General features: G+C 46.6%; 1 protein-coding gene across 1 annotated transcript; it reads right to left on the reverse strand.

Moving 5' to 3' along the window:
- Positions 1 to 3,051: 3,051 nt before the first annotated feature.
- On the reverse strand, positions 3,052 to 7,610 carry LOC307038868 (uncharacterized protein; the record flags this gene model as incomplete). The annotated part of the gene is made up of 2 exons (XM_079680542.1): positions 7,549 to 7,610; positions 3,052 to 6,434 (listed from the first exon to the last, which is right to left on the reverse strand). The coding sequence occupies exon 2, from the start codon at positions 6,241 to 6,243 to the stop codon at positions 3,052 to 3,054; it is 3,192 nt and encodes a 1,063-aa protein (XP_079536668.1). The 5' UTR covers positions 6,244 to 6,434; positions 7,549 to 7,610.
- Positions 7,611 to 26,565: the final 18,955 nt, after the last annotated feature.

A 26,565-nucleotide genomic window follows, 5' to 3' on the forward strand; every position in this document is an offset into this window, starting at 1 on the left:
AGAACACAGCTCGGGTCAAACAAATAAACATGCTGCTGGTGACACACACAACCCTCCGTCCCAAAGTTTATCATCTGGGGGATTTTTCTTACCGTAAATGAACAACACGATCAAAATGTTGTTCTGACTCTGCGACCCGCTAACTGAAAAACATGATAAGGCATAGTCAGTTTTAAAAAAAATGGCAGTTTACAAAGTTTAAGCCAGTTCCTATCAAGATGACACACCTGATTTACTGTAGAAATAAGTGTTTGGTTAATCTTATTTTGTAGGACATACAATATTGTCAATACAGGGGATTCATAAAACTCTTCACTATTTGCATACTTTATTGTTTTATTAATTTGATTAAAACAAATGTATTACTCTTCCTTTTTGGGTAAACATAAAAAAACTTATTTTTAACATTTCAAAAAGTCAATAAATAATCGGAAAATATTATTTAATAATATATTGTTGATACACTACCTAATTTAAGATTTTTTTATAACAAATACAAAATACATTCGAAAAATGTGTGATCTACTTTTGGTACGTTTCCAAATCATAAAAAAATGGTATAAGCATAAGTATAAGCTAAATAATTACCTAAAATGTACTAACACTATTATATCTACTATTTAACACTATTTTGTGTTTATTTCTTGAGACATTGTTCATGCTGCCCACTTTTTTAATCTCAATCAGACTTTTTACCTGGTCAAATAAAGGATATATTAGCAGAGGTAACTCAATCTGCTGATGAAGGCGGTGAGTGGAAACACCTTGAGTTGAGATTGTTGTGTCAATGAAAACTCTCAGTAACCTCTGTTATTTCAAACTTTCAGCTCAAGGGTTATTACCTTAATGCTGAACAGAGGCAATTAAAGTTTTACGATGCTCTTTCGGGAAAAATCACTTCCGCTACAGCAAAATAATATTTACTATCCAATAAACTGTCACTGATGCATTATTAAGAGTTACTACACCTCCCAACTTTTACAAGAAACGTTTACCAGAAGCTAAACCATTCAATAATGTTATTCAGGATCATCATCGCTTAGGCCACAGAGACGTGAAACTGAAGCTTGTTTTTCAACTTTTTGCCTACATTTAAAAAAAGAAAAGAAAAGCACACATCAAGTTTACAGCTAGATCAGAGTCCTCATGCAAAAGACCTTGAGGAGGTGGTTCATGGAGAAATCGATGCAGTCAAATGAAATACAGTCGCAAAAAAAGAGGTGGAAAGAGAGATGGAGAAAGACAGAGAGGCCAAACAGACACACACACACACACACACACACACACACACACACACACACACACGTTGTTGTGATTACGCAGTGAGGGGTTATTGATCAGATGGGTGGCCTCAACGATTTGTAATAACATCTGTGTGGAGGTCAGTCACATTGTGGCCCTGCTGGCCCCCAAAAACATCATCTGACAGGAGTGAGCCAGAGCACAAGAAAACAAGTAATATCAATATTTTTCCCCTTTTTCAATATTCTCTTTAAGAAACAGGAACAAAATGTTACGTTGTTTGCGTTACCAACTCCCACAAACTCTCCCTGTTAGTATAATGATAAAACAATGAAGTACAGAAACAAAGACAGAATTAATAGGGAGAAAAAGGCAACATATATTCAATAAGATAAAGGTAGGTTTAGTCTGCTGGTTAAAAGATTTTTAGTAACATAATTTCCAAAATGATTTCTTATATCTAATATTTTCCAGTGTAGACTGGAGTAAAGATTTTAAGGCTCAAATATCTTCATGTTTCCAGTATCCAAATAAAATGTTAGCTATTTTTCTTAAACATTTATGACATTATCTCAAAAAAGTATTGAGCTTTGAGCAACACATAAAATATGTACTTTGTGTTTAGATTACAGGTTACAAAGCACAAGGCTACAAATCATATTCAATTGAAGTCAGTAAAATAAACCTACAAACTGACACCTAACTGCTTGTTCCACATTCAAGTTGACTTTTTAAAGTGCTACAATGAAGCAGCTAAGTAACAAACACTCAAATACTTATTTAATAATTACTGGTCCCCTTCTCTTTCCCCAAAAGTCATGTTGAAAAGACTAAGATTATTAAGAACTTTTGTTAATATTAATAATTTGTTCCCAGGGCTACATTATTTTCACCGCATACTGCATTGTCTTGTTCGAAGACACAAACAAGTATTTAAAGATAATTTGTTGTCATTTCGCAACAAAGGGCTGCACAATGCAATGACGTTGCAGATTAGTCCATTTATGGTTCACAAGAAAAACAAAACATAGAGCAAACCAAAAAAGGGCAACCAAAAAAATGTGAGAGTTATCAGAACTGTTAATAGTTAATACGGCCTTTATCTTTAAAATTAAACGTTTTGCGTTTTGCGTCTCCTCTTGTCCCACTGGAGTCATCTTTCCTTCAGTCCACCCTTGAAGTGAAGCCTGCCACCATGGAGCCACACTGTCCTGCTGCTGCTTGGTTAGACTGAGTCTTATTTTCCTGTGATGGACATCAGCCAGGAATAGGCTGGGTAGTGGAATAGCATTAAGTGCTAGCTGGGTTAGCTTAGCTCCTCTCTCTGCTCTCCTCCGAGCCATCACTCCGTCCTTGGGGGTGTCAGACCTGAAGCTTTTCCTTGTTGTTTGATATAATTTCTGAGAGAAATGTATTCATCTTTTTTATTTTGTATTTCAGTTATCTAAAATGTTGTTTATGCGTTTGGTAAGATAGTTGTATAAATCATTGTGAGCCTCTCCGCTCACACAGGGTTCAAATCAGGACGGAAAGAGCAGGTTGGTGAAACACAGGCGTTTATTAACTCCAAACAATATATGCGCGGGTCTCAAACGTTGCCCGGGTGGGAAACTTCAGAGGTCCTTTGGCGACCTTCCAGGATCCCGCCTACTGCATAACAGAACAGAAACCAGGTTACGACATGCTTTTCTTCCTGCACTGATTACCTGATTCCGATCAGCTGTCTGGCCTCCGGCCGAGCCACTCCCTTCACTCCAGCAGCCAGCGCCCAAACCCACACCCCGCTGCCACATACCCCCACCGCCCGACTCAGGCCGGGATCCCGCCGGCCGCAAGCTGACTCTCCCCCCCCCCATCCGCCGAGCGAGAGAGGAAATCAGCCACGACCATCCGGTTACCCGGCCTGTGGATCACCTTGAAGTGAAAGGCTGTAACGCCAGATACCACCGAGTGATCCGAGCGTTGGCATCCTTCATGCGGTGGAGCCACTGGAGCGGGGCATGGTCCGACCAGAGGGTGAAAGGGGCGCCCCAGGAGGTAGTACCGCAGGGCGCCGACCGCCCACCGTATGGCGAGGCACTCCTTTTCCACCGTACTGTAGTTCACCTCCCTCTGGGCGAGCTTACGGCTAATGTACAGTACGGGGCGGTCGACCCCCTCTACGTGCTGGGACAAAACGGCCCCCACCCCACTGTTCGAGGCGTCAGTCTGCAACACAAAAGGGAGAGAGAAGTCAGGAGAATACAGAAGCGGCTTACCACAGAGGGCTTTTTTAACCCTCTCAAACGCCAGCTGACACCGCTCCGTCCACTGGACCGGATCTGAAGCACCCTTTCGGGTCAGGTCGGTCAGGGGACTGGTCAGCTCCGAAAAGGACGGGATGAACCGCCTGTAGTAGCCGGCCAGCCCCATGAACCTCCTGACCTCTTTTTTCGTCTTGGGCGCCAGACAGGCTGAAATGGCGGTTGTTTTCTCTATCTGTGGCCGCACCTGCCCGCTGCCCAAGTGGTACCCCAGATACCGTACCTCCCTCCGCCCAACCGCACACTTCTTCGGGTTGGCCGTGAGCCCCGCCTGCCTCAGGGACTCGAGCACCGCCCCCACCTGCTGCATATGCTGCTCCCATGTTTCACTGTGAATGATGACATCATCCAAGTAAGCAGCAGCATAGGCAGAGTGGGGACGCAGCACCCGGTCCATGAGCCGCTGGAAGGTGGCTGGAGCTCCGAACAACCCGAAAGGAAGTGTGATGAATTGGTATAAACCATACGGAGTGGAGAAGGCCGTTTTTTCCTTAGACTCTGGAGAAAGGGGAATCTGCCAATAGCCTTTGGTTAAATCCAGCGTTGTGTAAAAGCGAGCAGTGCCTAGCCGATCCAGGAGTTCGTCAACCCGGGGCATTGGATAAGCATCAAATTTGGACACCTCGTTCACCCTGCGGTAGTCCACACAGAACCGGATTGACCCGTCGGACTTACGTACCAGCACGACGGGGCAACACCAGTCACTGGTGGACTCTTCTATCACTCCCATCTCTAGCATAGCCTGAAGCTCCGCCTGAACAATTTTCCTCCTGTGTTCAGGCAGCCGATAGGGCCGTGAACGAATGGCCACGCCCGGGGGCGTTTCTATGCGGTGGTGTATGAGAGAGGTGCGCCCTGGCAGCGTAGAGAACACGTCGGCAAACTGCCTTTGCAACGAAGCAACGTCTGCTCTCTGGCCCGGTGAGAGATTGTCGCCACAACCGACCGGGGCTACTTTGTTGCTTTTAATGACCTCCGGTCCCAACTCATCTCTCTCAATCACCGTGGTGGCCAGCGAAACCGACGCCCCCTCCCTCCATGCTTTCAGGAGGTTAAGGTGGTAAATCTGTGTTGCTCCCCCCCTGTCAGAACGCACCACCTCATAATCTACGTCCCCCACTCGTCGTGTGACCACGAAGGGTCCTTGCCACTTGGCGAGTAGTTTAGAGCTAGAGGATGGGAGTAATACAAGCACTTTATCTCCCGGTGAAAATTGTCTCAGTTTCGACCCTCTGTTGTACAGGCGCTGCTGACGTTCCTGAGCCTGGAGCAAATTCTCCTGTGATATCTGCCCCAGTGATTGGAGTTTTGCTCGCAGGTCCATAACGTACTGTATTTCGTTCTTACTGGTGCTTGGACCCTCCTCCCAGTTTTCCTTAACTAGGTCCAAAACACCCCGGGGCTTCCTACCAAATAACAGCTCAAAGGGAGAAAATCCTGTGGAGGCCTGGGGCACCTCCCGCACTGCAAACAACAGAGGATCTAGCCATTTATCCCAATTACGGCTATCTTCGTGAACGAACTTACGAACCATGTTCTTTAGTGTTTTGTTAAACCGTTCCACCAGGCCGTCGGTCTGCGGATGGTAAACACTAGTCCGTATTGAATGGACGCCCAATAGTTCATACAGCTCGCGTAGTGTGCGTGACATAAACTGTGTGCCCTGATCAGTCAGGATCTCTTTCGGGATCCCGACTCGGGAGATAATGTGAAACAGTGCCTGCGCGACGCTCTTTGCAGAGATATTACGCAGCGGCACTGCCTCGGGATATCGCGTTGCATAATCCACTAGGACTAGTACAAAGCGATATCCCCGTGCACTCCGGTCTAATGGCCCGATGAGGTCCATTCCAACTCTCTCAAAAGGCACCTCAATCAATGGTAACGGGCGCAAAGGCGCTCTGGGGATGGCCGGCGGGTTAACCAGCTGACATTCACTGCAAGATGCACACCACCGCTTCACATCTGCGCGAATGCCCGGCCAATCAAATCGGGCCATTATCCGGTGTAGTGATTTGTCGTACCCTAGGTGACCTGACATGGGGTTATAATGAGCCGCCTGGAAAACCATTTCCCGACGGCTTTTTGGCACCAACAACTGGGTATTTATCTCTCCTGTCTGTGTGTCACGGCTTACACGATACAACCTGTCCCTAACCACCGTAAAGTGTGGGTGAGTGAGTGCTGCGTTTGGGTGTAGCTGGGAGCCATCAATACTCACCACCTGGCCGAAGGCGTGCTGAAGGGTCTCGTCCCTCGACTGTTCGAGGGGGAAATCTTCCACGGGAAACACCAGCGGGTCCAGAGGGACCGCCGCGGCCCCCTCCATGTCCGTTTCCCCCTCGATGTCGTCAGCCGCCTCCGACTCTCCACTAAACACAGCACACAACTCACATTTCCCTGCCGTCCGTGAACGCACCCCCATAGCCCCCGCTAGCTTAGCAAACCCCGGCCAATTCGTTCCCAAAATCAGAGGGTGCGTAAGGCGAGTGCTAACTCCAGCCCTGACTCTATGCTTTTTCCCCTTATAAGAAATTTCCAGCGTCACCTCCGGGTACTGGTGAATATCCCCATGCACACACCTCACCTTCACCCACGATGCTTCAATCAATGCCCCAGGCCGAACCAGGTGCTGATGGATCATCGTCTGATTACAGCCCGTGTCCATCAGAGCCTGGTGTGTACCCCCTGTATACATACCGGTATACGGTACGTCCCTTCCAAATCGGGGGCGGCAACTGGCGGTCCTGCAACCCGAACCAGCTGTCCGACCTCCATGAGAGGACACTCCCGTCGGAAGTGGCCGGGCTGCCCGCACCGCCAGCAATCCTGCCCTGACGTCTGAGGAGCCCCCCGTGGTGCCGGACGACCAGAAGCGTAGGCCGGACCCTGGGGAGAGATAAAACAGGAGGGTAAGGTAGAGCTAGGGGGAAAGTGTCGGGGCTGCGGGGTTGGGGCCGTGTGATGGTGGGGAGGGAAGGGCAGCTGCTCCAGGAAACCTCCTCCTCGGGGCTTGGACGGGTCTGCCCGCTGAGACGGCTGGTGGTCGGGGCTCCTCTTTCATGCTCCGCCGGGGAAGCGAGAGGTGGTCCTCCGCAAGGACGACGGCTGCTTCCAGGTTGGCGGGGCGATGGCACTGGACCCAATTCGCCGTCGAAGATGGCAGGCCGGCGATTAACTGCTCCAGCGCCACCTGCCCGACGACTTCCTCAGCGGAGCGCACCCCCGGCTGGAGCCAGCGGCTCGCTGCATCCAGGAGCCGCTGCGCGTAGGAGAAGGGCCGGTCATCGTCCTCGAAGGGGAGGGCCCGGAACCGGCGGCGATGTCCCTCTGGCGTGCTGCCAAGCCGGTCCAGGATGGCCTTCCTCAGATGCCGGTACACATGCCGAGAGGCTGCTGGCAGGCTGTGGGCAGCTAGCTGCGCACTCCCGGATAGCAGAGGCAATAGCCGCGCTGCCCACTCCTCCTCCGGCCACCCGCACGCCGCCGCTGTGCCCTCAAATATGTCCAGGTATGCCTCCGGATCATCCTCTGCCGTCAATTTCTGGAGGGCAGTTGAAGTAGGTCGGGCCGGGTTGGTAGCGGGATCGCCCTCCCGAGCGGCCGGACGCTGCAGCAGCTCCCGTAGGAGAGCCTGGTCCTCGCGCTGGCTCGAGGCGATCCCGAGCAGAGCCTCGCTCTGCTGTCGCTGTAATGCTGTGGTGGTCTCCTGCATGTGAGCGAGACGTTGGAGGGCCTGACCCAGCGGGGTTTCTCCTTCCGACATCGTCCCTGTTCAGGCGCCACTGTGAGCCTCTCCGCTCACACAGGGTTCAAATCAGGACGGAAAGAGCAGGTTGGTGAAACACAGGCGTTTATTAACTCCAAACAATAATATGCGCGGGTCTCAAACGTTGCCCGGGTGGGAAACTTCAGAGGTCCTTTGGCGACCTTCCAGGATCCCGCCTACTGCATAACAGAACAGAACCAGGTTACGACATGCTTTTCTTCCTGCACTGATTACCTGATTCCGATCAGCTGTCTGGCCTCCGGCCGAGCCACTCCCTTCACTCCAGCAGCCAGCGCCCAAACCACACCCCGCTGCCACATACCCCCCACCGCCCGACTCAGGCTGGGATCCCGCCGGCCGCAAGCTGACTCTCCCCCCCCCCATCCGCCGAGCGAGAGACGAAATCAGCCACGACCATCCGGTTACCCGGCCTGTGGATCACCTTGAAGTTGAAAGGCTGTAACGCCAGATACCACCGAGTGATCCGAGCGTTGGCATCCTTCATGCGGTGGAGCCACTGGAGCGGGGCATGGTCCGACCAGAGGGTGAAAGGGCGCCCCAGGAGGTAGTACCGCAGGGCGCCGACCGCCCACCGTATGGCGAGGCACTCCTTTTCCACCGTACTGTAGTTCACCTCCCTCTGGGCGAGCTTACGGCTAATGTACAGTACGGGGCGGTCGACCCCCTCTACGTGCTGGGACAAAACGGCCCCCACCCCACTGTTCGAGGCGTCAGTCTGCAACACAAAAGGGAGAGAGAAGTCAGGAGAATACAGAAGCGGCTTACCACAGAGGGCTTTTTTACCAAATAACAGCTCAAAGGGAGAAAATCCTGTGGAGGCCTGGGGCACCTCCCGCACTGCAAACAACAGAGGATCTAGCCATTTATCCCAATTACGGCTATCTTCGTGAACGAACTTACGAACCATGTTCTTTAGTGTTTTGTTAAACCGTTCCACCAGGCCGTCGGTCTGCGGATGGTAAACACTAGTCCGTATTGAATGGACGCCCAATAGTTCATACAGCTCGCGTAGTGTGCGTGACATAAACTGTGTGCCCTGATCAGTCACGATGCTTCAATCAATGCCCCAGGCCGAACCAGGTGCTGATGGATCATCGTCTGATTACAGCCCGTGTCCATCAGAGCCTGGTGTGTACCCCCTGTATACATACCGGTATACGGTACGTCCCTTCCAAATCGGGGGCGGCAACTGGCGGTCCTGCAACCCGAACCAGCTGTCCGACCTCCATGAGAGGACACTCCCGTCGGAAGTGGCCGGGCTGCCCGCACCGCCAGCAATCCTGCCCTGACGTCTGAGGAGCCCCCCGTGGTGCCGGACGACCAGAAGCGTAGGCCGGACCCTGGGGAGAGATAAAACAGGAGGGTAAGGTAGAGCTAGGGGGAAAGTGTCGGGGCTGCGGGGTTGGGGCCGTGTGATGGTGGGGAGGGAAGGGCAGCTGCTCCAGGAAACCTCCTCCTCGGGGCTGGGACGGGTCTGCCCGCTGAGACGGCTGGTGGTCGGGGCTCCTCTTTCATGCTCCGCCGGGGAAGCGAGAGGTGGTCCTCCGCAAGGACGACGGCTGCTTCCAGGTTGGCGGGGCGATGGCACTGGACCCAATTCGCCGTCGAAGATGGCAGGCCGGCGATTAACTGCTCCAGCGCCACCTGCCCGACGACTTCCTCAGCGGAGCGCACCCCCGGCTGGAGCCAGCGGCTCGCTGCATCCAGGAGCCGCTGCGCGTAGGAGAAGGGCCGGTCATCGTCCTCGAAGGGGAGGGCCCGGAACCGGCGGCGATGTCCCTCTGGCGTGCTGCCAAGCCGGTCCAGGATGGCCTTCCTCAGATGCCGGTACACATGCCGAGAGGCTGCTGGCAGGCTGTGGGCAGCTAGCTGCGCACTCCCGGATAGCAGAGGCAATAGCCGCGCTGCCCACTCCTCCTCCGGCCACCCGCACGCCGCCGCTGTGCCCTCAAATATGTCCAGGTATGCCTCCGGATCATCCTCTGCCGTCAATTTCTGGAGGGCAGTTGAAGTAGGTCGGGCCGGGTTGGTAGCGGGATTGCCCTCCCGAGCGGCCGGACGCTGCAGCAGCTCCCGTAGGATAGCCTGGTCCTCGCGCTGGCTCGAGGCGATCCCGAGCAGAGCCTCGCTCTGCTGTCGCTGTAATGCTGTGGTGGTCTCCTGCATGTGAGCGAGACGTTGGAGGGCCTGACCCAGCGGGGTTTCTCCTTCCGACATCGTCCCTGTTCAGGCGCCACTGTGAGCCTCTCCGCTCACACAGGGTTCAAATCAGGACGGAAAGAGCAGGTTGGTGAAACACAGGCGTTTATTAACTCCAAACAATAATATGCGCGGGTCTCAAACGTTGCCCGGGTGGGAAACTTCAGAGGTCCTTTGGCGACCTTCCAGGATCCCGCCTACTGCATAACAGAACAGAACCAGGTTACAACATGCTTTTCTTCCTGCACTGATTACCTGATTCCGATCAGCTGTCTGGCCTCCGGCCGAGCCACTCCCTTCACTCCAGCAGCCAGCGCCCAAACCACACCCCGCTGCCACAATCATGTTACTGTGGAAATGTGGACATCATTATCTGAGGATCTGTTGGTGAGTTATGAGAAGGTTTTTTTGTCTGTAAATATAAGGATAAAATAAAGTTATTGTATGTATTACAGGCAGTGGTGTAAAGTAACTAAGTAGATGTACTCAACTACTGTACTTAAGTACAATTGTGAGGTCCTTGTACTTTGTACATTTTTTGCTACTTTGTACTTCTACTATAGTTTTATCCCACTACATTTATATAATACCTTTAGTTACTTTGCAGATTTTGATTAAAGATACAAAATATAATCAACACTTGAATAAAACTGTTGTTACACATGGAGTACATTCACAAGCTACCCTGCAGCATACAAAGGAATGCATATAAGCTGCACATTTGATACCATTATAATCAAAACATATAAAATATATTATTCTGAAATGGTACAATCTGCATAATGAGTACTTCCACTTTTGGTACTTTCAGTATATGTTGATGCCAATACTTTTGTACTTTTACTTGGGTAGAATATTGATGGCAGGACATTCACTTGTAACAGGGTATTCCTACACTCTGGTACTTCTACTTTTACTCAAGTACAGGATCTGAGTATTTCTTCCACCAAGTGAGCTGTCTGACAACAGATACATGGCTGCAGCCTGTTCTCCCTGTATGGACATCTCCAGGAAACATGAGGCATGACACATATGTGCTCTAACCTGGTTGGTTTATTGAGGGTGTTTCACAGCAGGATGTACTGCATGTTATCACTGTCACATCCACGCAAATAAGTGCTGGGGGGGGGGCATCACTTTCCACCCTGTCGAGGTCGACCGGTGCATGTTTTTTAGCTCATTCATTCATTTACTTACTACCCCTTTCACCCCTCACACAAACACATACACACAGGCACAACGACACACTCACACACACACATGCACACACATGCACGCGCGCACACGCACAGAGGTTGTAAGAGTTCATGGCAGGGTACACAAGGACCCCTCTGAACTCAAAAAGTTGGCTCCTTTCCAACGACTATCTCACCTCAGTTGCACAGCTCATAACAGAGTCTCCGTGCCCTGCTTGAACACACACACACACACACACACACACACACACACACACACACACACACACACACACACACACACACACACACACACACACACACACACACACACACACACACACAGACACGTTAAAAACAGACTAATATACTGCCGTGTTTTCCAAAACAACTGGGTTAGCCTGCTGGCAAGCACACTAAACACCATTAAAAACCCTCTTTTGATCAGGATGACCTCGAGGCTTCGTTTCTCTACGACATCAACACACAGCGTGGGCACGACCTGCACCCTGGCACGAAAAAGCCAGACAGATGTTGTAACAAGCAGCGTGAGTGATGAGCTGGTTAAAACCACATCAGACTCTGTAAACAAGAATGAAGATGAGAGAAATAAAAAACAGAGGCATGGAAAAAACAAGAGGAGAAAGCCTTGGAATAGTGCAGAATCACATTCAACAGACACGCACAGGTCACTTACAAACATGTAAGAGCATACATGTGTGTGGTTTGAAGAATATTTCGTAAAATAATAGTATAGCCCACTATATATATATACACATATACTATTTGATGCTGAGTATTAACTCTGATTAACTGATGTTTAGCAGTTTTAATGTTTAACATGTTCCTCATCATGGTTAAGCATGGTAAGATGTGCTACTTAGCATTAAACACAAATAACTGATACTGTTAGCTTTGCAGGTATTTTTACCTGATGATGGGGCGCGATGAAAAATTAAGGGATTATCACAACATATAAGGTTCAAGGTTCTTTATTTGTCATACGAACATAGCTACAGAGTAGTTATGTCGATGAAAATCTTAGGTCACAGGCTTTTCCAACCGTGCAACACAATAATACAGAAAACCCAAAAAATATAGTGCAAGTAAATATTAAAAAGTAAATACAAAAAGAAAAATAGTTTAAAAAAAGTGAAATTGTGAAATAAGAGTCTATAAGCAAGCTATTGGAATGATATATTAGATAATTAGATAAATAATTACTAAGTAGCAGATGAATGTTATGGATGTTGTTACAACAGTTCAGGTGTTTAACAGTCTTATTGCCTGTGGGATTAAACTGTCTGTGAATCTGGTGGTTTTTGTCCGGTTGCTGCGGTAACGCCTGCCAGACGGCAGCAGACTGAACAGTTTGTGGCTGGGGTGATGGGGGCCTTTAATAATCCGGAGGGATTTCTTCGTGAGCTGCTGGGAGAATAGGTCCTCCATGGATGGCAGTTCTGTCCTGGTGATGTTCTTTGCAGTTTTCACCACCCTCTGTAAAGCTTTACGACTGAGGGCGGTGCAGCTGCCGTACCAGGCCGTGATGCAGCCAGTCAGGATACTCTCTATGGTGCACCTGTAGAAGTTGCAGAGTATCCTGGAGTCCATGTTGAACCTCCTCAGCCTGTGGAGGAAGAAGCGCCGCTGTCAAGCTTTTTTGGTGATGGTGAAGAGTCCATGTTAAGTCCTCAGTGATGTGGACACAGAGGAACCTGAAGCTGCTGATTCTCTCCACCGTAGTCCCATTGATGGCGATGGGGGCGTGTAATCCACAACCAGCTCCTTTGTTTTGCTGACGTTGAGATGGAGGTTGTTATCCTGGCACCAAGATGTCAGGTTTTCAACCTCCTCCCTGTACGCTGTCTCGTCGCCATCTGTGATCTGACCGATGACGGTCGTGTCGTCAGCAAACTTCACGATGGTGTTGTAGCTGTGTATGGCCATGCAGTCGTGAGTGAACAGGGGTTAGATGAGAGGGCTGAGCACGCAGCCTTGAGGGGCTCCGGTGTTGAGGATCAGGGTACAGGATGTGATGTTTCCCACCCGCACTGCCTGGGGTCTGCCCGTCAGGAAGTTCAGGATCCAGTCACAGAGGGCACTATTGAGTCTGAGGTCTCTGACCTTGATGACCAGCTTGGAGGTTGTGATTTTTGTCTTTTTTGGGACAGGAACGATGGTGGAGTGTTTAAAACATGTGTGGACAACCGACTGCAGCAGGGACCTGTTGAAGATGTCTGTGAACAACTCTGCCAGCTGAAATGACCACACCCTGATACCCTCATACCCAGAATTCCTGAACTCCTCCAAATTTCCAGCTCTGTGCGCGATAGTCCGCACTTTCAGTTTGCCACACACCTCACCATTTATCCAGGGCTTTTGATTTGGGAATGTTCGTACAGAAACTTTTGGTACCACGTCATTGATGCAATTCCCAATGTAGCAGATGACCGTATCTGTGTGTGTGTTGATGCTATTGTCCTCAAACACACTCCACACTCCAATCCGTAGATGCAAAGCAATCCTGCAGAGCTGAATCTGACTCCTCACTCCATCGCTGTACTGTCCTTGTTACCGGTCTGTCCCTTTTAAGTTTCTGCTTGTAAGCAGGCAGCAGTGAGATGTGGTCTGATTAGCCGAAGGGAGGGCGAGGGAGAGCCTTATATTCATGTCGAAAAGGGGAATAAACTTGGTCCAGTATGTTTCCCCCGCGCGTTGGGCAGCTGATGTGTTGGTAGTACTTCGGCAGGACCTTCTTCATGTTAGCGGTGTTAAAATCCCCGGCCACAACGAACGCCGCCTCTGGCCGTGAAGTCTCGGTCTTGTCAATAATCCCAAACAGCTGATCGAGTGCCGTGTTGTTGTCGGCTAGCGGCGGCATATACACTGCTGTTATCACAACAGATGTGAATTCTCTCGGCAGGTGAAAAGCCCGGAATGTGATCATGAGGTGCTCTAAATGAGCGGAACAGTCCGAAGAAATAACCCTTACAGTACATCTGTGCACCAGTTGTTATTAGTCATTACACACACACCACCTCCCTTACTTTTTCCCCGAGTTAACAGTCCGGTCCAAAAGAATACTCGGAGGAGGGGGTCGGTTTTCTCGTTTCCTCAGTCTGACCAGCAACCTGCGGGACCCTCGCTTGGTCTTCCTCCTGCGTCTCTCAGGTAGGACAGCAACAGTTAGCCATGGCGAATCTCCATTGTCTGTCGGTGGGTTATTGTCCACGAAGTTTCGGATGTGAAGAAGTTCCTGTATATAGCAGAGTTGGTGAGGTCGGCTTGCATGTTGCGAACCATGTTAAAAGCAAAACGGCAAAAAGTAAATAAACACGCACAAAATACGAAAAAGGGCAAAGTTGGAGAGGAGCCAAACGACAATGCGGCCATCTTCACTGGCGCATCATCATCATTTAACCAAATGTAATTCCAATCCATCCAACAGATGTCAGCACAAAACACTTCAAACCTCCGATGTAAGTGCAATGGCTCCAAAGTCACTGACATTTATCTGGACATACATTTCTGTACCATTACATTACATTGCATTTAGCTAAAGCTTTTAGCTAAAGCTTTTATCCAAAGCGACTTACAATCAGTACCAGTGTCATGGCAAACCATCGCAGAGTATTCTGATATTAGGACAAACAGACCAGAATTGCCAGGCATAGTGTCACGGTGCTTGCATAACTACATAAAGTATAACTACCTGTGCTGGCTCTCGCCTTAGTGGCGCCCTGAGCAACATCTGGAAATGTAGATGTCATACAAAAAGTCCTGCTATGAATGGCTGCCAGTATTTAACAGATGTACAAGTTTATATATTCTTACGAGAAGTTGTAACTGATATTGATCGGAAAAACCAGTCAAACTCAGTTGAAATTGATATTTTTCTCTTGTGGTTTCGGAACAGCCGAGTTTGCCTCAGCCTCAGAATAGAAAACATCTCTCCGGGTTGGCTGAGTTAACATGTAGTAAACACATTTTACTTCCTATGCATTAAGCAAGTATGGATACGTTATCTTTATGCCTTTTTTTCCCCAACATTGGCTTGTGCAATTCATTTTTACGTCGGAAAAAATGGTTGTAAAAACTTGTACCGCCCACATCTTCGCCCACATGTGAACACATACACTCACAAAAACACTTTTGACTATGACAAAGTTGAGTTTGAGCTACAACAGTGTCTCAACATGCCTGTTTTCATGGTTTTCATCCCTATTTTTGTGTTTCTCTCCTCGTGTTTAGTACGTCACTGAGCTATGCAGTCCCAATGAAACCTGATATTGTTAATGTATGCTCAGGAATGTTTTTCACCCAGTGAGTGGCAGGTTGTTCACATCTCTTTGCTCGTTCCTCAGAAGCCTCCTTTGAGGCTCCACTGTTTGCTCACCCTCTCTTTATGAATGAATGAGAAGGTACATACATCACATGTCATGCAAGAATGAACTCACAACATTTCTAAGAAGAGTGTGTAAGGCCTCTTCTCTGCACCCCAGTGTTCTGGTTACTGTTGTACCATATGTGCAGAACTGTCCATCATGCTGTATCCACACTTGTTATGCTCTCTCATGAAAACAAAAGTGGTTACTCCATCTCGGCTTGTGTTGATAATGAGACCATTGAGGTAGTCTTCCAAACTGGGCCAATGATTTATTGGTGTTATTGAGTTTAGAAAATTGTTTTATTTTATGTTATACTGCTATATATGAGAAAGAAGCAAGAGTTTAGGTAGGTTTAGGTAGCAAGTACCACAGTAATATACAGCTTTTGACCACACTTAAGGAGTCAGTTAATGAGTTTAACAAACCTTCTTTTGCTTTTTTACAGTAACACCAAGCTTTTGGGGCTGCTGTACAAAATATACTTTGCTTTGAAATTGTAACTTTATTATTATATTGGAAACATGTCAGATCTCTTTCATTGGGCCGCAACACGGAGCGTGTCTAACTGCATTCATAATAGCAGGAGCCTTTAGACCTTATTTCAAACGTACATATTATGTTCCACATGTAACCTCTGACCTCGTACACACACAAAAAAAACAGATGTGGGGGTGATGATCGTAATCTTTTCACCCCCAAAACACATTGAATACAGTCTGCTTCCTCTAACTTTAAATCAATCATCTGCAATGCCTGAACACACCAACATGAAACCTAAACCAGCATTACGGGAAAAAACGTTCTAAAGTGAATGGAAAGGTTATTCGATGGGGGAACAGACTACATGAACTCCACAAGACTCGCCAGTTAGTTCTGTGTCACCAATATTAATACTTTTGGGTTACTGACCAATATCAAGTAATGACAATTGTCATGTATCAAAGATTAAACTGAATTTGACAAAAAAAAGCAGGAGATTTTATTGGAGTTTTCTTTATCATTGATGGACATCCTGGATCATTTCGGGATATCATGGATGGATTTTGCTTAAATGTCATTGAACAATACTTACTTTTCGAAGATACATCATATTCTCTGACCTTGATCAAAGCTGATATGTGATAATATAAAACAATATCTAGACATCACACCATGCTTTTATGTGGAATATACTGCACTGAAAAAACTCAAACGTTGACTTTAATTAAATGTATTATGTCATCAAATTTAACATAACTTCATCAGGTTAGAAAGCAGTAATATTATGTTTAAATATAAAAAATACTAGGTTCAACTTGAAATTAATGCTTTCATCTAACCTAATAACCTAACCTAACCTAACCGAGGCCGGGCTCGAGGGCGAAGACTGCGGCTCACAGGGGGCCGGGATCGAGGGCGAAGGCCAAACAGCTCCGGGGGCCGGGCAGGACCCGGTGTCGGCCGAACAGGAACCGGAGCCGGTGAGACAGGCTTCGGCAGGATCCCCCACGGAAGAGGACCAGGAGTTGGCAGAACCCCCGGCGAGACAGGTGATGGCGGGGCCTCCAACGGAACAGGACAAGGGGTTGGCAGGACCCCCGGCAGAAGAGTAGTCGGCGGGACCCCCAATGGGACAGGATATAGGGTTGGCAGGACCCCCGGCAGGAGAGTAGTCGGCGGGACCCCCAACGGGACAGGACATGGGATTGGCAGGACCCCCGGCAGGAGAGTAGTTGGCGGGACCTCCAACGGGACAGGACATGGAGCCGGCAGGACCCCCAGCGGAACCTCCATCGGCACAGGACATTGGGTAGAGACTTGAGAGGGAACTCGAGAGGAGCCTCGAGAAGGAACTCGAGAGGTGACTTGAGAGGGAACTCGAAAGGAGACTTGAGAGGTCACTCGAGAGATGACTTGAGAGGGAGCTCGAGAGGCGACTCGAGAGGTAACTCGAGAGGAGACTTGAGAGATGACTTGAAAGGGGACTCGAGAGGAGACTTGAGAGGGAACTGGAGAGGAGACTCGAGAGGAGACTCGAGAGGGGACTCGAGAGGAGACTCGAGAGGGGACTCGAGAGGAGACTTGAGAGGAGACTGGAGACGGTCGGTTCGCCAACAGAACACGGGGGGCTGGAGTCGGCCGGAATGCCGACAGGACACGGGGAGCTGGCGTCGGCCGGTACGCCGACAGGACACGGGGAGCTGGCGTCGGCCGGAGACGAGGGGCTGGAGTGGAAACCATGGCTGCTGGGGCCAGGACTGAGGCTGGAACCATGGCTGCTGGGGCCAGAACTGAGGCCGGAACCATGGCTGCTGGGGCCAGAACTGGGGCTGGAACCATGGCTGCTGGGGCCAGAACTGGGGCTGGAACCCTGGCTGCTGGGGCCGGCACTGGAGCCGGGACCATGTTTGCTGAGGCCTGTACTGGAGCCCAAAGCATGTCTTCTGGGGCTCGGGCTGCTAAACTGGCCTTGCGACTCCTTCTTTTAGGAGCCGTTTGGAGGCTCCGTGGACCTCCAAAAGCCAGACGAATGGCTCCTGGACTGTAGCAAACACTGGGTGAGAAGCAGGGGCTGACGCCAGACGGACCACACCGATGCGTGTGGTATCAAAAAGGGAATTGGCAGACCTGGGTCTATCAGGATCGGGAAAACAAACCGTGAGGTAATCCAAAAGCCAGGCAGGTAAGAATTTAACCAAAACTTGATTCTTCATCGTAAGGTGGAATGCATCTGCCAGAGCAGCATCTCGCTGCTGAACCCTGACCGCTCCCATCCATCGATGAGCGCAGGCAGACAAAGAAAAGGTATAATCCAATAGTTCCTGCTCAAACGGATCTGCTGGGCCCATATCTCAGGTCGGTTCGTAATGTTACGGTGTGTGTAGGAAGCAGGACCCAAATGCAGATTAACGTGACAAAAATAACTCCTTTATTTCAAGGCTAAACTATTCACAAAGACTGAACAGAACACTCACCGCAGACCAAGTCATTACACAAAACGAACCGATAAAGACAGACAGAAAAACCAGAACTTAAATACACACAAGACTAATCATACAAACAAGAACACAGGGACACCAGGTGAACACAATCGGGTAAATTAGACACACCAGGGAAACTAACGACAGGGAACCACAGACAGATCTAAACAAGACAAAACACAACGCAGACAGAAAACCAAAGACAGATCTAGACAAGACAAGACACAACACAGACAGAACGTGACAATAATACATTTAATTAAAGTCACTGTTTCAGTTCTTTCGGTCTGTATTCTTTTACGGTTTGCCACTTTGTGACCATCTCCCAAGAAAATACATGAACTGCAAGCCTACGCATAGCTGTGGGTGAAAAATTATCTGGAAAATCTGTGACAGCAGCCAGTGAATGTAGCATATTGTAAATTGTATTGTTGCAGTCTGCAAGGATTAAATCTAGCAAATTGAGATTTAAATGAGTATGTTGACTTGCAGGTTAGACACACCAGTGAATACAAGTGTGAAAATGATGAATACACTAAATTTTCCAAAAAATATACAGAAGTATACACTACCTTGGCATCTGGCGTCGTTTTTATAAGACATTTTTACTTCCGCATAAAAAAAGCCTCCCAACGTGACCTCCCGCGTGTGACGTAACATGGGGAGAGCGGCCGGTCTAACGTAGGAATAAACATGGATCACAATGCTAGTTTTGACACGGAAGAGGTTGAAAATATATATTCGAATGCATATGATTATAATTATGAGCCTGCTAGGCGTCCAAGAGACCAGGTGCAGCCAAGGATTAGAAGAAATAACGGCCATCGGCGAGAAATGGAGCTTTGGTGTAAGGAGAACCAGTGGAGAACAGGGCAGCTATGAAGGTAGATATGGTGCAAAATGTGAGAGCGTGTAAAACCTGATTTGAGTGATTTTAGAAAATAAATCTGAGTTTGTGTGCATACATTTACATTAGTATAAAATATCCACATAACTGTGAACCAAATTTACACTTGTATAAAATATCCACGTAACTGAACCAAATTTGAAGTCACAGAAGAAAAAAAAAGGTTTTGTAGCTTGTAGAAAAAAAAATGAACTTATGCTACGTTCACACCGGACGTGATGCGAATATTCGCTTCGCTCTAAACGCTCCTATCGCATCACTCTAGTCCAGGGGTATTCGACTAAAATTCAACAAGGTCCAGTTAGAGAAAATGTCCCCATGCAAAGGTCCGGAACATCAAAATGTCTAACTTGCTTTATGAATTAGTGTGATATATATTGAAGTAGCCTGTAGCTTTATCAACGTCTGCATGTAATCAACAACTGACTGCCAATCAAATAAAGAAAGTACAATTCAAAAACAACAATATTTATTGTCAATTAACATTGAACTATACAGATATACAGTAAATACTGTGGATATGTGTAATGTTCCTCTCTGGCTGCATTTAAAAATGAAATAGAGAAAATAAATAAAATAGCTTTTGAAAATGTGTGCATCTTAAAAGTGCTTAATGTTAGATAAATAAAATAAAGTTTAGCAGCCGCTTGAGTTTCCCTTTTTCTTTGTTAACCGTTTCACATCATGACTTAACAGTTTCAGCCGATTATAGAACAATATCAGTCTTTACACATCATAACAATTCAACAGTTTTAAAGTTTCTCTTTCTTTCCCTCTTATATTGCAGTCCCTCACTCACTTTGTTCTGTTCAGTGCAAAAATTGAGCTCGAGCTTGTCCTGCCAGGAGTTTAAATCTGGGCTGAAATGGTGTCAGGGCCATTCTCATACAGTACATACAGTTGCAAGAAAAAGTATGTGAACCCTTTAGAACTACCTGGATTTCTGCATAAATTGGTCATAAAATGTGTTCTGATCTTCATCTAAGTCACAACAATAGACAAACACAGTCTGCTTAAGCTAAGACCACACAAACAATTATATGTTTTTATGTTTTTATTGAACACACCATGTAAACATTCACAGTGCAGGGTGGAAAAAGTATTTGAACCCTTGGATTTAATAACTGGTTGACCCTCCTTTGGCAGCAATAACCTCAACCAAACGTTTCCTATAGTTGCATATCAGACCTGCACAACGGTCGGGAGGAATTTTGGACCATTCCTCTTTACAAAATGTTTCAGTTCAGCAACATTCTTGGGATGTCTGGTGTGAATCGCTCTCTTGAGGTCATGCCACAGCATCTCAATTGGGTTGAGGTCAGGACTCTGACAGGGCCACTCCAGAAGGCGTATTTTCTTCTGTTGAAGCCATTCTGTTGTTGATTTACTTCTGTGCTTTGGGTCGTTGTCCTGTTGCATCACCCATCTTCTGTTGAGCTTCAATTGGTGGACAGATGGCCTTAAGTTCTCCAGCAAAATGTCTTGATAAACTTGAGAATTCATTTTTACGTCGATGATGGCAATCTGTCCAGGCCCTGAGGCAACAAAGCAGCCCCAAACCATGATGCTCCCTCCACCATACTTCACAGTTGGGATGAGGTTTTGATGTTGGTGTGCTGTGCCTTTTTTTCTCCACACATAGCGTTGTGTGTTCCTTCCAAACAACTCAACTTTGGTTTCATCTGTCCACAGAATATGTTGCCAGTAGTGCTGTGGAACATCCAGGTGCTCTTTTGCAAACTTCAAACGTGCAGCAATGCTTTTTCTGGACAGCAGTGGCTTCCTCCATTTTATGACCAACTTATGCAGAAATCCAGGTAATTCCAAAGGGTTCACATACTTTTTCTTGCAACTGTACATCTTTTATAAGAGTATAATACTTATGTATAATATCAGTTAAAATAAGTGCTTCAACACTAACATTGCTGGAGGTATACACAAAGTTTTTCATTCATTGCATAACTACACCGTTTGTGTATATATGTCAATAAACCTTAGAAAATCTTGAAATCTTGAAAGGGATGTGCAAGATAGTCATTATATACAGTCTTTAATTAACTATTAGTAGAGAATAATGAGTAATGAATATAATTTATAGGGATCCTATTAATATCTAATAATAAAAATAATGAAATTCAATAACATGCTTTAACCACTAGGTGTCCCTTTATATCAGGAGTGCACGTTTATGGTGTAAATACAGCCTATCTACCAATTGGATCAAATATAAAAGTCAGCCGAATTATTGTTGATACTGCAAAGAGACGTATTGTGTGAAAAGAAATGTAAGATGTTGTTTAATTGCTAATATATTTATGATCCACGTCACGTTTTCAGTGTTGGCGGCAGTTCTTCATGTTTGTCTAGTCTTCTCATCAGGGCTCTATAAATAGAGAACTACAGCAGATATGTAATATTTAATGCAGCCGAACCGTGTATTACAATGCCGTTATGTGATGACCTCCAAAGAGAAAAGCAAGCACACTCGGAATAAAGTGTTTTTGGTCTGTTTCCGGTATTTGTTTATGACGATGTGATGTGAGATGTGACATGTGAGACTGGAATTGCACAGGGGAAAATAACGTATCCATGCCACCATTTTAGATGCAGATTTTCACGGGGAAGGGGGTAGCAATAAAGATAACACCATTAAACAGTTACACAACATAACAGAAATAATATCGATAGCAGCGTCCCTAGCAACCACCTTGGTAACAATGAAAACGTTGTATAGACACAATTTCCTGAAGTAATCTTCGTAATAACTAGCAAACTAAAGATCATGTACATCCACTGCACACATAATCTGAAATAACAACTCATATTTTTCGCATCAAATGACATCAAAACGCATTTTAATGGCCAAACTAACTTTAAAATAGGCATTTTACACCAAGAATAAAACGAAGTTCGGCCATGTTTTTTTTTTCTGCAGGGAGAAATGTGAAGATCACTTGACATAGACGCCAGCCATTGGAATGAATGGTGAAAAAAACCGTAGGGATCTTACAATTTCAGAGGCGTTTTTGTAGAAATACTACGTCCTACGTGGTGGACCAACATAGTTATTAAACGTTTTTTTGTGAGACTGGGCTGGCTCCTCATATCTGTTCAGAAACTGTAGAGAAGTTAAATAAGTAAAAACCACAGACTGTCTGTGTCATGGCGAATACAGTCGCTGGATTATTTATGTCTGTAGGCCGTTGTTATGAGTGTGGAGTGAGCATATACAACGTTAGCTTAGCCTGGTCGACCCAATCTCCATTCAGAAAACAAACATTTTAAAAGGTGTTTCGCCTGCCGTCTAGTCTGCAGACTTGTCAAGCACTAATTTGTGGTTTTTACTAACCGGTATCAGTAGCCTATATGTTGTTACTTCGGCATCATTTAGAAACGTGTACTACAATTTAATCATGGTCAAATATGTTCATTTTGTTGTAGTTAGCTCCCGAGCCAGCGCGTCTTGTTTGAATGATGCAAGTGAACACAGCTGTTAGCAGCGGTGAAACTCAAGCGATTAGAGTGAAGCGAATATTCGCATCGCGTCCGGTGTGAACGGACAATTAGACTAGAGCAGGGTTCGGCAACAGGCGGACCGGGGTCCGGATTCGGACGCCGACCTATACGGACCCGGACCTATAATCAATACATTAATTGGGGATTTCAATTTTGACGGGGCGATTCTATTTTAACCGCCGCCGACAGGGGGCGAAAGAGACGAGTGAGCGATACAGGGAGAGAAACACAGAACAAGAGACGAGAGCGCAGCAGAGAGAAGCGGAGAGGAGAGTGAACAGGCGTGTTAGCGGCCAACAGGGAGAGACAAATAATTACACATGGCGCTCTCCAAGAAGAGGAACATGGACAGTGAGAACAGAGCTTTTAACCCTGAGTGGACTCATTCATGTTCATCCTGCCCACTGGGAGCACAGAACCCGTGTGTCTCATTTGTTCAGAGACCGTGGCGCTCATTAAAAGTGCCAAAACGCCACTATGAGACAAAACACAAAGTGTTTGACCAAACAGTCCCTCTCAAGTCAGAACTGAGGTCACAAAAAATAATTATCGTTCCAGGTCAGGCTAACCAATGTGCACCCGCATGTATGTAGATAGTACAAGAAATGTGCAGAATATGACAGTTTAATGGTGGAGATATACACAAATATTGATAGATGTCTTGTGATGCACTGTTGAGGAACCTGCGACCCAAGTCTTTCATCTCCGTCCTTGTCAGGTATTGAACAATCAATAAATAAAGAACACAGAATTATTAAATATAAAACACAGAATTTGTGTGATTATACTAAATGATTTACAAATAAACACCAGTGCATATTTACAACTGTTACACATGCTGATGTAACGCAAATGTTTCCAACTTGTGATCAATAAAGTATATCTTATCTTAAGATGATCGATGGCTACTGCCATATTTGCAAAATGTGCCTCTGAACCTTGACAAGTGCATGTTACAGGCTTATCAATTAACAACAGGAGGGGTCACAGACATAAGACGAGCTGTTAAATAAAGCTCGTCTGACCTTAGCTGGCATGTGGGTATATATTAATGCTACCCATTATGGGCACAAGCAATTTTCACCCATTTATTAATTATATGTTTTAAATTTGAGTGTTTCCTATCCCCTAAACCTCCAGGGATGTACACAGTTTAATACTGGCAACTTCTTATTATGGGAAATATGAAAACGTCTTTTAAAACTACAACTCCCAGTAGAGACGTGCCATAGATAGAGAACATGTTGCGAAACACAATAGCCAGCATGTGTAGTTCTGGGGACGGAGTGAGGGAGGGGTGGACGGGGTGGACCCGTTCAAATCAAGTTTTGGACAGTCTACCGTGGTTCCATCCCATTTCAAGTGCTGTTCGACGCTCGGCGTAACCCTCGGAGCACACTCTCCAATCACAGAGCTTGAGGACTATCACGGGGTTTGTCAAGCGAAGCGGAGAGAATACTTACTTCCGGGTTGTTACGGCTGCTGTTTCTGTCTGCTCGTAACGGCCCGTCTACACTACAGGCATGAAAAAATCTTGAAGCTGGGCGTGTCTGAAGCTTGGCGATTTTTTGCGAGCAACCAATCACATGAATCTCCTGCCCCCGACATACAAAGCAATAGCAATGTTAAAACGAAGTAAACTGGATATAAACTCTCCAAACAGGCGAAACAACTATCAGTTTCACCCACTGTCTCTGCCACCTCCCTCCATGCCTGGTTCCTCCGGTTTGTATCCCGGTAAATAGTTCCGGTCGTAAAGAACCGGGTGATTTGCTACCGTCATATCTCGTTTGGAATATGAGGAAATGAACTGCGGTCTGGCTCTCCCAGCTTGCACGCGGTTTGATTGGCTGCGCTTGCACTGGCGGGATTTGCATAAACGGGATTTCATTGGCTGATGCCAAGCATCGAGCCTCAAAAGTTGAACATTGTTCAACTTTTGATGCCGATAGATGCTCGTGATGCTTGCAAAGCCATGCCATGCTCCCCACAATGCAGTTCGGCGAAAATTAAAAATCTTCTACGTCACCCCATTCAAGTGAATGGGCGAAGCGTTGAAAGCATTTTTTGATGCCTGTAGTGTAGACGTACCGTTAATCTGTCTGGGATTGTTTGCAGCTGTGTGCATGTGGGTAATATGTGAATGAGTTGTGTGGTTGCCCCAACGTCATTGGCTGTCATCTCCTGGTCCCGCCCTCGCTGCATCCGAAGAGGTGATTGGATGAGACGTCATCCAATCGAAGTGCACAGCCGGCGCACACCTGCTGGGGAGGAGTACAAAGGCTGGGGACAACTGACACTCTGGAGGCTCTGTTGAGAGGACAGACGCCTCTCGCATTTTGCTCTTCATGCTGTGGTTAATCTTGTGTGTCTATCGCCGTGTGATATTGTGTATTAGTAGGGTTTAGAGTATAGTTAGGATTGGTGACTGTTGCCTTTAGTTTAGCTGTGTTTTGTGTAAACTCCCTCGGTTAGTTGTACCACTCTTGAAGTGAGGTTTTGTTTCGTTCTTTATTTAGTGTGATAGTGTTATTTCCCGTATGCGTTTAGACTCCTTTTTTAGAGTCCTCCTTTAGTTGGTTATTTGTCAACCTGTGCCCTTTTGGCTCTTTTGTTTGTTTCAGGCTGCTTGCCTGCCATTTTGTTCACCTGTTGTGCATTAAAACAGCTTATAACTTTTACCAATTACATACTGGTGTGTGTTGCATTCCTCTTCCCCTAGTTGGGACGTAACACGGGTGTAATATTCTGTAAAGCAAATGAGCTGCTCCGACCCTCGGTCCTGACGGACTCCAACTTGTGTTTATTAATCAAACAAATAAATAAACACAAGGATAATTATGTTTTATTGTTGATTAAATGGATAATTGCACAGGGGAAAATAACGTATCTATTTTGGTGATTGACATTATTCACCCACGGATCTATGGGTTAGGGTATTGTTCTGCACGGACATTTTAGTGAGCCGGACTTCCTGTTTCCGCCGGTCTTCGCTTCCCGGGCATGAAGCTGTTTACATGTGTTTTGAGATGCTAAATACAAGTCTAGTTTGTACCTTTGACACCCCGCCTCCGACTCCCATCTCTCCGCACCACACTATGCCACAATTTTAGATGCAGATTTTATTAAACTAATACGTTTGCGTGGTGGACCAACACTATACAGTGACGGGGAAGGGGGTAGCAATAAAGATAACACCAATTTACACAACATAACAGAAATAATGTCGATAGCAGCGTCCCTAGCAACCACCTTGGTAACAATGAAAACGTTGTATAGACACAATTTCCTGAAGTAATCTTCGTAATAACTAGCAAACTAAAGATCATGTACATCCACTGCACACATAATCTGAAATAACAACTCATATTTCTCGCATCAAATTACATCAAAGCACATTTTAATGGCCAAACTAACTTTAAAATAGGCATTTTACACCAAGAATAAAACGAAGTTCGGCCATGTTTTCTTTTTCTGCAGGGAGAAATGTGAAGATCACGTGACATAGACTCCAGCCATTGGAATGAATGGTGAAAAAAAACGTAGGGATCTTACAATTTCAGAGGCGTTTTTGTAGAAATACTACGTCCTACGTTGTGGACCAACATAGTTATTTCACATTTTTTTATGAGACTGGGTTTGAGGAGCTGTGATCTCTGTATGCTAACTGCTAACAGCTAATGGCTGATGTTTTCTGGTTGAACGTCAGTGACAGCAGGCTGAGATCCTCACCTCTGATTGGCTTCTGCGAGAACACGTCACGTGAATTTGACGCTCGAGTCGAAAAAAATGCAACTCTCGCGTTTGACGCGGCCCCCTTCATTCGCCTCAATCGCGTGATTCGCGCCGCGTCCACCGCTTCATGCATGCCCTCGGAGCGAATGTGCGTCTGATCGTGTCTCTGCATTGACATTACATGTAATCGCGCTGCCCCCAAACGTCGCATCGCGTCCGGTCTGAACGTAGCATTAGTGATGAAATGTTCACTTGCAGAAAAATACATATTTTTTAAATATATTTTCCATTACCACTGCAACTTGGTTATTACAACCTCTCAAATCAGTCATTACAACTTGACGAATCTG

This window comes from Notothenia rossii (genome assembly GCF_949606895.1).
Source record: "Notothenia rossii genome assembly, chromosome: 5".
NCBI classification, from domain to species: Eukaryota; Metazoa; Chordata; class Actinopteri; order Perciformes; family Nototheniidae; genus Notothenia; species Notothenia rossii.